Source organism: Thermobia domestica, chromosome 3 (assembly GCF_964235325.1).
Source record: "Thermobia domestica chromosome 3, izTheDome1.hap1.1, whole genome shotgun sequence".
NCBI classification, from domain to species: domain Eukaryota; kingdom Metazoa; phylum Arthropoda; class Insecta; order Zygentoma; family Lepismatidae; genus Thermobia; species Thermobia domestica.
In genome coordinates this window covers 61,274,816-61,289,589 of record NC_137456.1, presented here as the reverse complement: position 1 = coordinate 61,289,589, position 14,774 = coordinate 61,274,816, and the positions used below count along the sequence as shown (strand labels likewise).

Below are 14,774 nucleotides of genomic sequence, written 5' to 3'. Positions count from 1 at the left end.
AGTTCTTTTAGATCAGTTTGCATATTCTAAAGTCCCGTTGATTAGAGTTTGGAACAACTAGTTTTAAAAAGCATGTATCGATTTTAGAGTTATTAGCAAATTTTGATTCACCCCCAGTTCATGTGTTCTCATTTTGTCAGTTGTGTAATGTTTCTCTATATTCTGTATTTTTAATTTTACATAGCAACATTGTTTTTATCATATAATTAGTTTAACAGAATAATAATAAGCAACCATTTTTTCTAACGCATAGGGATGGGCACGAGTCAAGCTAAAACTCGACTCGAATCCAAGTCGAGTTTCGAGTCGAGTCAATAGTAATATTCTCGAGTCGAGTTCCGAGCCGATTCACTGTTTTTGGCGTCGAGTTTCGAGTCGAGTCGAGCTTGATAAATGGCTCGCTCGTTTTAACTCGTTTTGAAACCATGGCCTGATTACACTGGAAAGTGAAAGCCATGAGAAATGTAAGCTAAGCAGCAATATGGAATACTTTTACTGTTGCTCACGAGAGGGGACACTGCTCGCATCTCCTCTCATCTCGATAGCGAGACTACAAGAGATTTTTTATAACAAGCTTAGCTCGGCTCGGCTTAACTGAGCCGATGGCTCGAGCCGGCTCGCTTGGTGTGAACCATCGGCTTGAGCTGGCTTGGTTGGGATGAGCTATCTGCTCGGTTCGACTCAACTTAGTGAAGGGCTCTAGCCGACTTGATTGGGTGAGCTGTTGGCTCAGCTCACTTCTCGGTTTGGGTCGATAGTGAATGAGCTGTGAGCCGATATGCTCGAGTCGTTGACAATTCTAAACCTGGGCCGAGCAGTTTTGAAGATATTTGGCCAGTGCCATATAATTTTTAACAATGTTTGGCTCGAGCCCGAATACTCAACCTAGACCCTCAACCCAAATTCAGAAGCTCGTGAACAATGTCCTTGACTCCTAGACTTCACGACTTCCGAGGTTGGCAATCAACTACTTTTATAGTATTCATATATAAACCGTCTATCTTTCATGTTTATACACAGTGTTGTTAATAATAATAATAATAATAATAATAATAATAATAATAATAATAGCGGTAGTAATAGTAGTACGGAAAACTGAAGTAATAAGATTTTTTCACATATTCAAAGTTTCGGACCTAAAAGTAACGCGTTACTTTCGAAGTAAAGTAACAGTTATTTTTTTAGGCAAGTAACGCGTTACTAACGCGTTACATTTTAAGAGAAAGTAAAATAACTTGTAACGCGTTACATTTTTACAAGTAACTTACCCAACACTGTACGAGGGTCACTACGAAAGTTTTGAGATACGCATTGTTGTGGTACAGTATTTGAATTCCAACAATTGCGTTCGGTAATGGTATCCAGAGCGAAGAAGCGAAGCAAGTTTCAACTTGCCTCGCTTATCGACGTGGCCGTATTGCCTTCACTTGTTTGTTGATGTGAGCAGTATTCGGCTGTCTAGAATGGTGCTCGAAATGGAACATTTTCGGGCAATGATCCTTTACGATTTCAAAAGTGGTTTGAACGAGACACAAAGCCTTGACCACTTGCAGGGAGAATTTGGGGACTTTGCTCCTTCCCATGCTACAATTTTTCGGTGGTTTGGTGAATTCAGAAGAGGCCGGACATCGCTTAAAGATGAAGAGAGAGCTGGACGTCCGGCAACAGCTGTGTCAGATGAAAACATTGCCGCTGTGGAACAAATGATTCGAGAAAATCCTCGAACAACTTTCAAGGACATTGAATCCTGACACAATGATTGGCGCACTCCACTTTGGTTACATAGCGCCCGTACGGAACTCTTTCAATAATTCTTGCATGAACACTTGAGTCCCCATCCGCAATGAATTTCTTATAACGAATGCCATGCATTTCTTCGCTCCTTTGGAAAGCTTCAACTATAATGTCAGCTTCCATTGACGAGGAAGATGAAGACCAATTTTTGTAGCATTTGTGATTGCTTGGCTGTTTTTTCTTAGATTCAGCTGAAGCGCACACTGAATAATATTTTTTCCTCACTCCAACAAATAACAGTTGCTTCGTCGCTTTTCTAACAACGCATGCCTGAAATATAAAAATTAGTTTTCCTATAGACCCTATATTGGAAATATTTTACAATATACAAAGTACAATATTACTCTTCATTACAATTTAACGCAAATGTCTAAAAGAAGAAGAAAAAGTATAAAGAACAGAATGTGTGCGGCTATATACATATTTCTTGTTTTAAAATTATGTGAAACATATTTCACCGTTTTATTGGTTATAATACTCCTTTTAGCACAGGGCTACAGAAGACACATAATTCTTTTAAAATGCCAAACGACTGTCATTTTGGTTTGTTGGATCATGCTGATTCTCACATTTAACTCAGATATTGTACATACTCACTTTTGTGCCAAGTTTGGTTCCGGTCGGTTAAAAAAATGTAAAAATTACGATTTATAAAAAGTTCCACCCGTTGTCCAAGATATATGTAGCGTGTGCAGGAAAAACAGTATGTCAGAAAACAGTACGTTTTTCAGAACATGCTTTTTTCCCCTCTCTGATATATAGTGAAGCACATATACTATAATTTTCAAGACTTGATTATTCAATTCAGGTTTAGAATTAACTTACAAAAATTGGACCAAAGTAGGGAACCAGTTATAGATATCAAACATCGATTTATCTCATTTTGGCGAATTTCTAATATACTCGTTTTCCTCCGTACGCGAGACGTATGCAACTAAATTTTACGCCAAATTTGGTTCTAACCCGTTAAAAATTACGGCAGTTATCTAGTTCTTAAAAAAAAAAAAAAAAAAAAAAAAACATGATATATATCGACCCTCTCAAGAAGGTGGTATTTACTTGGAAAAAATCCTGAGAAAATACACATATCCAAGAGAAATAAATATACCTTTTGGCACACTGCAACAGCAGATGGATTTCTCAGAAAATTTTAAAAACAGACGCTATTTTGAACGTTTCTCGTCAGGTTGTATTTCTTAAAATAGTACGACCGGTGTGAGAATTATCAGGGAGGAAGGAGGGGGGAATCTTCCTGTGCAGGATTAGATAGCTTCCATAAGTTTGAATTTCCTCATGTTAATTTTCTCGGATGTGCACTTTATCTCCTTTGTAAAATGTCCTCGCACACTGAGTCTGGCATGAAGTAAGTATGTATATAATACTGGCCCGTTTTATCGATGTCCCGTATAATTAGCCTACAGGAAGTCAGTCACATACATTTTTCATTGTTTTGTCAAATACACTGACAACAGTTAAGGGGATGTCTACCCACTTGCAAGTGTTTCAGGATCCCTATAAGATGATGTTTTCTTTCTTCCTAATGTTACTCATATTCATTTATTTCCTTCATAGCTTCCTATTGCGAAGGGACAATCTAAAATGTCCCTTATAAATAAACAATAAAAATTAGTTACAGAAATTATTCTGCAAAACTGGATATCATGTTTTCCTTTGAAAATTATTATTATTATTATTATTATTATTATTATTATTATTATTATTATTATTATTATTATTATTATTATTATTATTATTATTATTATTATTATTATTATTATTATTATTATTATTATGATGATGATGATGTCCGTGTCTCAAAAGCCCATGTAGGTAGTAAAGCTTTCCGCGTAACCCCATCACTGAGAAAGTAGCTCAGACTTTACTTTTCAATGTAATACCGAATATGATGGAATCATTTATCTGACCGCGTTTGTGACAGAAACTAGAAAACAGGTCTCTGCTCTGTGGCAGCTGTTTGGACTTCATCGTTTCGCGAGGATCTCCTAAAAATACACAACAAAGAAACCTTTCCTTGAAAGTTACAATGTCAGTGAATAGCTTGTCAAGAGGTCAGCCACCTTCCACCCCAAAAGAGAAGACGCCCTCTTCTCCCCCTCTTCACCTCGTTGAGAAAGGACACCTCCTCAGTAGGTAATAGTTTGTGACGTCACTAAGCATTTATTCCGGGTTTGAAAACAATTTCTTTGTGTCTGACTAGGCCAGAAAAGGAGTTTTCTGTCCCTATTTGTTGAGTGCTGTATATTGAGCAAAGCCTTAGCTAAAACTGTTACTGGAGTGAGGCTGTTTTTATTTGCGTAAAAACCAGCCGAACACTTGTTTCTCCATATCAATGAAATGTTTATACCTATATTATTATTATTATTATTATTATTATTATTATTATTATTATTATTATTATTATTATTATTGACTTCTCTCTAATAGACCTCACATGGATACATTGGTATTAAAAGAATTAGGAAAAATACGAAAACTAGTCCGAAACTGGTATGTAATAAAAGTCATATAATTCTTAACTTTGCAACTTACAGCAGCATGGCGAAAATATTTGGTATTATGGTTCCATATTACAGCTCTAATGAGCAAAGAGAAAGAAAATTATGGTTCTTGTTATATACATACGGTAAAATAGTATGGTGGGAACAATAATAATTTTTATAATATACCAGTATGCTATTACAAGAATTTTCGCACTAGAAGGTGATAGTACCGTATATTTGTAGCACGAATCATAATTTCTTTCTTCGTACTCATATAAAGCTGTAATATCAAACTATAATACTGCATATTTTCGCCAGTTACTAGCGTTTTTGTTAATAATCAGAGTTACATAATTTATTGCTAATTTAAAAATCGCTCCGAAATGAAATGAAATGAAATCTTTGAGTTTTACGTCCCACTGTTATGCCGGTTAGGCTAAAGGAGACGGTGATGATGAGAGATGAGTGAAATGGTGGAATGAAGAAAGTGGGAGGAAACGGTAGAACCCCGAGAAAACCCACGAGCACGGTGTTTGTCCACCACAAAGTTCACTTGGCGGGGGCTGGGATCGAACCCGGAACCCCAAGCACCAGAGGTGAACGCTCTACCACTGAGCCACCGCGCCCCCTCAAAAATCGCTCCGAATCATGGTGGGTGGGAGTTACATCTCCGGAAGTAGTTTCGGATTACGTCTTCAGAAGTACAAATTCTTACTTACAGGTAACTCACACTGGCTCTCTTCGCGTCAGTTGCATAATAAACAGGATATGTAGAGTCTATATGAAGTGATAATAACCACTGTTGTCCAGTTTTGTGAAACTCACGATAATAAACAATGGCATAAATGGAATTAGAAAAATACAGAATTTAGACTAGTGTAAGACGCCGATTGTGATAAGATTGCACAGACATAAAGAACATCGAAAAAGAAGCGACACCTGTTATATATATATATATATATATATATATATATATATATATATATATATATATATATATATATATATATATCGGCCAACAAGCACATTGAAAGTGTCAAATGGGGACATAAAAATGGGGTCAAAATGAGATTATGTGGAATATAGCGAGAACGAGAAGAGATATCAGAAAAGTTTAAATGTACGAAATACTACCCATAGTCGACGCATTTCAATGAGGTAGTAGGCACCCATGAGAAGAGAAAAGAACATCCGAAAATGGACAAATCACGTGCACAACATTGTCACAATGTGTTGCGGAAATGAGCGAAAAGGGTGATAAGGAGCAGGAAGAAAGAAGAAACGAAAACAAAAAATACCTGTTTTTGCTTTGGGTGCATGTTGCCCGTATGCGAAAGAGACGCAGATTTATCTCAATGCCCAAAGATGGGATAACACGCAGGAAGGATGCAAACGCCGTTCATATAGACAGCCAGCGAGACAGCACTGCTTGGTGGGTTGCATATATCGCGTAATGAGAACAACGATGAGATGGATGTTGGAAACGAAAATGTGTGTAGGCAGTAGTAACACAGAAACAAAATTGTTACTATTACTGTTATGTTGTACGCGTATTTTCGTAGTGATGTAATGTTGATATTCATGTGTGGTAATGATATTAATGTTGCTGTTTATCTTACGTATGTGGACCACCTGCGATTACGTTCTACTGTGGTATGAATTTTTGTTTCCATTACCCGGTGTATCACAATCGGTGTGTTACACCTGTGTACTAGGGATGCGCACGAGACAAGATTTGATGCTGTCTCGTAACGAAAATGTGCTGTAAAAGTGATGCCTCGACTCGAAAAATGTATTCTTCTCTATTGGAAGAGCTGTGTCTCGACTCGAATTTTGTCAGGAAAATTCTGTCTCGACTCGCCTCGTGCGCATCCCTACTGGGTACAATGCCTTGTAAGTTAATGGTAGAACAACTTACCACTCCAGACATGGGCGGCGATTAGGGAGGCACGAGGGGGCAGCTGCCCCCCCAGTTTTTTGAAGTGACGTCCTAATTTATATAATTTCATTTGGAAATGTAAACAGGATGTCCACACAATTTGGAGAAAAGATGGACTTTTCCCGTACTTTCCATGACGAAAGTTCCAGATTTCCCTGACCCCTGAATAAGTTAAAAATACAGAAAAAAGAAAGAAACCCCAGCCTCCACACTTCCCATAGTTGGCATTGTTCTCTTCCGCTCCTGTTTTTCTTTTTTTATTTTCTTTCCAAAGGAATGTAAATTTACAAACATATGCATTAGGTCGATATTGATTAGGCCTACATATTACACAAAATGTAAAGTTACAAACGAAAGTGTGCAGTATACAGAGTACTTAAGGTATAAAAAATACACATTATAATACCAATTACACAGCATTATAATATTGCCTATAGTAATAAACAGTTCATACATGATTTTACTGATTATTAAAAAAAAAAAAAAAACACACACACACACACATTATGTAACACATACTTTTGCTGGTGCAGTTTAAATGCAACTCATTTAGAAATTTGTTTTCATACTTTCTCGCATAGTTTTCTTCTCATTGATCTGAATATCCTTGTCTTCGCAGGTTAATTTTCTTTTCTTCCTCCAGCTCCTTTAGTTGTTGCTGAATCTTCCGTTTCTCTCTCCTCTTCTCGTCTCCAGCATTTATTTCTCTTTTCCTTTCCAAATACACCTGATATTGTCTCATTGGACTTCTCACTGAATTTATCATACCTCTTGTAATTGTTAATCCTGATGATCCACCTATTCTCATCACAGAATCATATATGATCCGTTGAGCCACCAGAGATTCTTCTTGTAAGTTCTCAACAATGAGAATTTTATTTATTGTGAAACCACTTTCAAAAAATGCGTTTCCGTGAAAGAAGATAAAACACAATTTCATAACTGACCATAAGTCAACGAAGTTCTTCCCATTTCCTAAGACTAAGTAAAAAACTCATCAAGTCGAATACCATCTCTGTCATTGGCTATGAATTCATTCGAGTGTTCAGTCTGAGCTTTCACTGTGAGCCGGAGATACTATTTCTTCGCGTTCTCAGCCACTTATCCAGATATTCTTTTTGCACCATGCAATTCTTCTAGAACAGCGTCTACCCTTTTGAGCAAATATGCCAGGATGCACTTAGATATGTGTTTCTCGCAGAAAATTAGTTTCAACAACTATATCAGAGAATACTACCGCCTTCAATATCATTATTGAGAACACTACATTTTACATCCAGTAACAGGAAAGAAATCAACCCTATTTCATAAATTGAGTAATTGAACAATGGACCTAAATCGATTTTCCCTGACTTTCCCTGACCAATCTGCCATTTCCCTGACTTAACTTGATACATTCCCTGACCTCTCCCTGACTTTCACTTATTTTCCAGAATGTGGACACCCTAGTAAAGGTTTCGTATGTATTACTGTTCCATAGAAAAATATGGTGCCATATGATATTTGCCGTTGCGTGAATACGTATTGGATATTTGTCTTCCCATGGAGTTAAGAAAGCTACAGGAATTGCGTTTTAATTGCAATTCAAAGCAACTAATATTGCAATTGCATATTTCTTTAAATGTCATAGCATATGGTTGCAGTACTTATTGTATTTCATTTTTTAAGAGTAAAAACATTGATTTAATGGCATGTGTGGAATTAAAAGTATAAGTTGTTCATTAATTCTCAGTTTCAATATAACTTCTGTAAAACAAAGCGTCATTATTCATTACTATGATTAATATTATACCTTCTATTTATTTGTTTTGCAAATTTATTAAATAATCTGATCGCACAATTTTCCAGACAGAATTTTAAGATGTTCATGAGCAAGAACTCAAATCTCTTCTTACACTTTCGTTGTTTAAGACTATAAAGAGCTACTACCTACCTGTATTGCTCTCATGAATTTACTTAATAAAATAGAAATACGATAAGCAAGAACTCAAATCTCTTCTTACACTTTCGTTGTTTAAGACTATAAAGAGCTACTACCTACCTGTATTGCTCTCATGAATTTACTTAATAAAATAGAAATACGATATACAGCATTTTAAGTGAAAAAAGATAGTATCCTATTAGTTATACAACCTTTCATCAAACAGTATTAGAAACAACCAGGAAATCTAACATTGATATACAATTGTTAAGATCATGTCTTGCCCCCCCCCCACTTTTAACGTCCAACCGCCGCCACTGACTCCAGAAACTGCATTATGTCCATGACCATAACTCCTTTCACTCCAGCCACCATCAACGTACACTGTTATGTATGGAACACCATCGGGGTCAACATGTCCCTTCTCGATTGCAATTTGTCTTTCTTTTTCTCCATTTTGTTTCATTTGAGACCATAGACTATCAGCCCAAACCTGTAGACAATTAGAAATAGAAAAATAAGGATGACTTCCTAGCACAAACTTAGTCGAAAGGTTTGTGACATAAATCCAAAATGCGTTGAAGCAATTTTGGTGTCTTTACTGAAAATGTAAAATCAACTACATATAAATAAATACAAATAAATAAATAAATAGAAAAATAATTTAAACTTTGGAACTACAATTCCAGTTTTCCATTATAATTTAAGAAATGTAAGTAATACAGATCTAGAAAGACAATTGCAAACGTAGTAATTATAATAAATTTTGAATGTTCAAATTTACAATGTTGTAGGCCCAAAATAAAGTTTAAGGAAGTATTCTAGTTTTCTCCAGAATGAGTTATTGTTAGAGGGAAATTGTAAGCCTATTCTTATTGCATATCAAACAAATGTATTACTTACCGTTTCTAGGTGCTGTTCAGTTTTACTAAACAGATCATTACTCATGCATGGAATGTTCATTACACTGAGTAGCTCCTGAAGATGGGAATAACCACTTCCAATTGTTAGAGTACCCCAAACTGCACTTTCATTTATTGTCATAACTTTTGACCTGGGAGTTTCTTCAGTTGAATGACTATTTCTCTGTTGCATACCCTGGACTTGAAATTGATATAACTACCGAGACCAACACGTCTTTCTTTGTGATACCGCAATTTCCCTAAAGTGCAGACTTCACGGTGTTTATCTTGTAATGTCATCGACCACCGAAGGACGTGTCCCAGATCAACAATTCTGCGGCCACTTAACTCAGATTTCTTGGTGACTTCCGTTTCAGGCTCGATAACATAGAATGGTTCGATTTCGGTACTGTGGAGGAAAAAGAACTCAATATGAGAATAAGAAACTTTCCCAATTTTATCATAAAGACACAAAATGAAATGTCTATAAATTAATAATCACAATCCGAAATTTAAATTTTAAAATGATTTATTTTTATTACTTAATCTGCTCTTATACCTTCCCTCCATGGGCGCCCTAAGGGGGGACGTGGGCACGGTCCTCTCTTTACTCATGAAAATGTATAATGTATAGACCCAGCATTGCGACCCGGGGTTGCATTTTTCCCCATTCCACCAGCTCCAACTATACGCCCCCCCCCCAGAAAATTTTCTTCGGGAGTCGTTGCCCCCCTCCCCTTGTAACAAAAAATAATCATATCGCAGACCCGCCCTCTCTCCTAATCTGATTACGTAATAACTCCTTTGTACGTACAAAAGTATTCTGTGACAGTCTTTGTATGAACATTTAACTTGTTCATATACAAAGTTACTTTCTTGACAGGACATAGTTCTCAAACAGATATCCGAGTCCGGTGTGAACACACCACTGTCTACATACGATATGTATAACGTAGTGCTGTAATTTTACTACATAGCTGTTCTCAGTAATATAATAAGCATATTATTATTATTATTATTAATTTTTATTATTATTATTATTATTATTATTAGTTTTGAAAGAAACATAATTCTAATCTGCTTTTTTGTGTAGAAAATATATAAACTATTAAGTAAACATCCTTACCTCATATTAAAACTATCTTCCTGCTGAAAACTTCTAGAAGAGCTCGTAGATTCTTCACCGATGTCTTGGTCTGTCCGAAGGCTATTGTCTCCCTGTAGTGGAGTATCTTCCAAATTCTCTGTAACGGCATTTACCGGTACATTATCACATTCAAGTTTTCTTAGTTTCCACGCTAGACGACGTGCTTTAAATTGCTTATTTCTTTTTCTCGTTTTTGACAGTAGTCGTTTCTTTCTAGCCATTATCACGGATAGAAAATCACGCACCACCTTCACAATAGAAAAGAGCAGCAAGTGGTTAGTAACACTGATGCTTTCTACGCTTATGGACGAAGTATGGCTACAGTTCACATGGCGGCGCCACCGTACGACGGGAAATTCAAAATTATCGAATGTTGTAATAAATTCCTACTTTTCTCGAAATACGTACAATTTTAAAAGTAAATAATTATTGCAAAAGAAAGGACAACACTCAGGCTATAGAACTATATATATTAATTCATAAACATATTCACTATCTTAGTGTAACGGAAAGTGAAAAAAGAGTGTTACTTTGCAGCGCGTTGTTTTGCCGAGAATTGTTGTAATTGAATTGCGCACTTCTTCAAAGAAAGTCACATAAAAGTTAAGTAAACAAGAACAAAACTTTGTAAAGTTACTAGATCTCTTAGAGAAAGTGTAGGGAGTAATATGTTTTAGTTTCACTGTTCTTGCTTTATTAGTTTAGTGGAAAAGTAGGAATAGCTTATCGTTAATTAATTGTTAATTATTTCATAATTAATTAATTAATCTTCGGAAAAAATATTTAGAAACGATATAAATATCATCATTATCAGTCTTCCAATAAAAATCAGAAATATTTTCCCATTATTTTACGAAAATCTTGAACGTCGTGTATGCCCTTAAGTACATTTTTACTGAACTACAAAAAAAAATGTAATGTTGTGTTTTAACTTCCAGGTTTCAGAAAGTAGAGAAAAACAGAGAAATGAAGTCCCAGTTGTTACCAGACGAAACATCATCGTCCAGGTCAAAGAAAAAGGATGAGGCACTGGCATCACTTCCTAAAATTTCCAGGTTATGAATGTTTTAAAACTTATCGCCTTATCGTCAACAATAATTAAAAATTAACATATCTTTAAATATTACCTAACATTTCATTAAGAAAAATAACTACCTTATCCGCAGGAAATTGCTGTTAAGTTAGGAACTTTTCCATTTTCTTGCTTTTACTCATATTATGAAACAGTTAATTCGCAGTTATTTGTATGAACAGAGTTTGAGGCTATTAGGAACTTTTCCATTTTCTTGCTTTTACTCATATTATGAAACAGTTAATTCGCAGTTATTTGTATGAACAGAGTTTGAGGCTATTAGGAACTTTTCCATTTTCTTGCTTTTACTCATATTATGAAACAGTTAATTCGCAGTTATTTGTATGAACAGAGTTTGAGGCTATTAGGAACTTTTCCATTTTCTTGCTTTTACTCATATTATGAAACAGTTAATTCGCAGTTATTTGTATGAACAGAGTTTGAGGCTATTAGGAACTTTTCCATTTTCTTGCTTTTACTCATATTATGAAACAGTTAATTCGCAGTTATTTGTATGAACAGAGTTTGAGGCTATATTTCTAGTTACCAATGTCTTCAGCAAACATAACTTAAATCGAGTTCTAAACTTCGGGCTGCGGTGGCTCAGTGGTAGAGCGTTCACCTGTAGTGCATGGGGTCCCAGGTTCAAACCCTGCTCCCGCCAAGTGAACTTTGTGGTGGACAAACACCGTGTGCGTGGGTTTCCTCGGGGTTCTCCTGTTTCCTCCCACTTTCTTCAATCCACCATTTCACTCATTTTTCATCTTCACCGTCTCCTTTAGCCTAACCGACATAACCGTGGGACGTAAAAAACTCAAAAATTTTGATTTCTAAACTTCGTGTGTTTAACGTCGAGTTTTGCTCTGTTCAGGTACGGATATGTCAGAATAATGCAGATGTTAAATATGTTAATCGTGTTGTTTAAAAATATTCTGTTTTAGGTATGAGTAGTAAGTGATAGCCTTTATTTATTACTGTTGCTTTTAAGTTTAACACCTCTTTTAGCACCAAGGATATATGATAGGTGGTCACACAACTTAACGTGGGAGAGTTATATTAGGTTCCAACGAGACATCCGTGTGTGTGTGTATATATATAGATATAGTCACTCTGAGGACCTCTGGCGCTCTGCCTTTATTTGTGTTGTTTGAACGAAATATGAAAGCTGCTGGATAGGTTTCTGCAAATTACTACTACGAGTGACGCTAATGTTTTACTATTATAAAATTCGGAAAAATAGATTTTTCTATTTTTAAGTTATCTGTGCTTATTTGTTTAAAAGTTTTCGTTTCGCAGCAGTTTGAACAAGCAGATTCGTGTGAGAAATGGAAATTTGTCGAGAACACTTTCGGCAATGTTTTTTTATGATTTCAAATGTGGTTTAAGACCGAAACAATGCAGAGCGACTTAGTTTAGCTTTTGAAGATGAAGCACCATCCAGCAGAACTGTGTATAATTGGTTTTCCAAATTCCAGCTTGGGCGTACATTTCTCGGTAATGAATTTCGTTACGATTGTCAATCTACGTCTGTCTTTGTTAGTAAATGTTGATGCTGTGCGTGAAATGATTGAGAAAGACTGGCATGTGACATAGTGAGATTCAGGCATCCCTGAATATTGACATGAAAGCAATTCGTACTATTTTTCATAGTCCGCTGAACGTACGGAAACTTTCAGGGCATTGAATCACATACAACAGTGATCGCCAAACCGTCGTTCACGAGCTACTAGTACCTCGCGGGGACATTTTTGGTAGATCGCGTTAACGCACCGGTTGGCTAACCTTGATTCCTGCAGATTATAGGCAATAAATAAATGTAAGTTTTTTAAGTTGATAGTTCTGTTGGTTGGTAACTCACAGTAGGATTTCAAAACGGTACGGTAGCTTAGAAGCCTCACAAGTTTGACAGCCACTGCTATACAATTTGACCGAAGGTCAACATTAGGCTCGTGTCACTTGATGTAATGAAATACTTAAAATATTCAACCGAGATAAGTCAGATTTGGTGTACTACATCATTACAGGGAACGAAACCTGAATCTATTTACATGAACCCGAAATTGAACAAATCCACTGTTTGGGTGTTTCAAGTGATCCGAAACCAACAAAAGTTGCTTGTTCGAGGAGTGCTGCCAAAAAAAATTCTTGTTTCTTCAGTTATACCGGACATGTAGGAACCGTAGCTTTAGAAGATCGAAGGACTACACATGGTGATTGATATACAACAATTTGTTTGCCAGAGGTCATTAATTGATTGCATAAGATAAACCCGAATCGTCGCGTCGTTCTTCATCTAGACAACGCCAGTTCCCACTCAGCACACCAAACTGTTGATTTTTTGATTAGTAAAAATGTCGAATTAATGACTCATTGTCCGTATTCACCTGATTTATCACCCAATGACTTCTTTTTGTTTCCACATATGAAAAATATGATGCGTTATGAGTGATTTATGTCGTCTGAAACAGCTATTAACACATTCCGAAAAATGGTTTCCTGAGGTATCAACCTCAGAGTGGAAAAGATGCTATCAAAGTTAGTTTGAGCATATGCAAAAGTGTATTGATCTTAGAGGTGAATACTTTGAAAAATAATAAAACTGTTTCCAGAATTCACCTGTCTTTTTTACATATCGATTGCAGAAACTTTTCCAACAGTTTTCTTACTTCTTTTAAAAAAATAAATAAATAAAGCTCTCCAGTTACCCATGCTATAGCGTTTTGCCTAACAACTTACGAAAGTCGCTTCTACCTCAGGCAATTTTGGTCGAATCTCGCTTTTTTATTTTTATTTTTTAAATTTTTATTTATTTATTTATTTATTTATTTATTTTTGGTATCTTTCTCTCCAAGTTTTGACTTTTATGATCTTCAATATCTTGAGGCATATATAGATATAGCTATATTTTCAGCTTGGGACCTAAATTTTAATCTAATCTATGAATTTAATTTGCTTATTTTGTATTATTTTGTTATACACTTTATGCTTTTTACGTAATTATTAGAAAGACATGAAATACAAGGAGAAAATAACATATAGGACGCACAGCATATACAACTAAGATGCATACAAAGTAAATTATTTTCTTTTACCTGTTGATTACTTTATAATTGGTTTACCACTGTATTGTCGATTTTTATTTCAATTCTTGTTGGTTTAATGGCTTATGTTTATCACCCATGTACTTTGTCTCTTTCCTGTGTATTTGATTTCTACCTAAATATTCCAATTTTCTAATTTTGCCAATTTTCTAAAATACGCATACATTAATTTTAATCTCCTGTCTACACATAAATACAGTATAGTAGAGTTAAAATGGGCAAAATGCAAAATAGACAAGAATAAATCATCCTCAAAATACACATGCACACAAACCGACCATAGACAAATAAATAAAAATATATAAAATGGATATACAAACCCAACCAGATCGCTTCCAGGCTGTAGTAAATTCTAAAAAATTGTCTTAACAAAGTTAGAAAACGAAATCAGTTGCTA

At 35.6% G+C, this 14,774-nt stretch overlaps 2 protein-coding genes across 4 annotated transcripts in view; one reads left to right on the top strand and one right to left on the bottom strand.

Moving 5' to 3' along the window:
- mms4 (Methyl methanesulfonate sensitivity 4) overlaps positions 1-14,774 on the top strand; it is a 104,859-nt gene that overhangs the window by 46,877 nt on the left and 43,208 nt on the right. For 2 of the 3 annotated variants that reach the window (XM_081750942.1, XM_081750941.1), the window contains exon 7: positions 11,143-11,259. The exons of the other annotated variant lie outside the window; for it this stretch is intronic. In XM_081750942.1, coding sequence (XP_081607068.1) covers positions 11,143-11,259 — 117 coding nt within the window. The remainder of the gene's footprint in view (positions 1-11,142; positions 11,260-14,774) is intronic. 3 annotated transcript variants of the gene reach the window in all.
- On the bottom strand, positions 8,265-9,629 carry LOC145681438 (uncharacterized). Its single transcript, XM_081753081.1, has 2 exons — positions 9,059-9,629; positions 8,265-8,648 (listed from the first exon to the last, which is right to left on the bottom strand). The coding sequence occupies exons 1-2, from the start codon at positions 9,248-9,250 to the stop codon at positions 8,403-8,405; spliced, it is 438 nt and encodes a 145-aa protein (XP_081609207.1). The 5' UTR covers positions 9,251-9,629; the 3' UTR covers positions 8,265-8,402.

Bases quoted from the DNA above. Each gene is read 5' to 3' on its own strand.
- LOC145681438 (XM_081753081.1), bottom strand. From the start codon at position 9,250: ATGCAACAGAGAAATAGTCATTCAACTGAAGAAACTCCCAGGTCAAAA. The intron at 8,649-9,058 runs GTAAGTAATACA...AATTGTCTACAG, and splicing joins CTGAACAGCACCTAGAAACG to GTTTGGGCTGATAGTCTATG.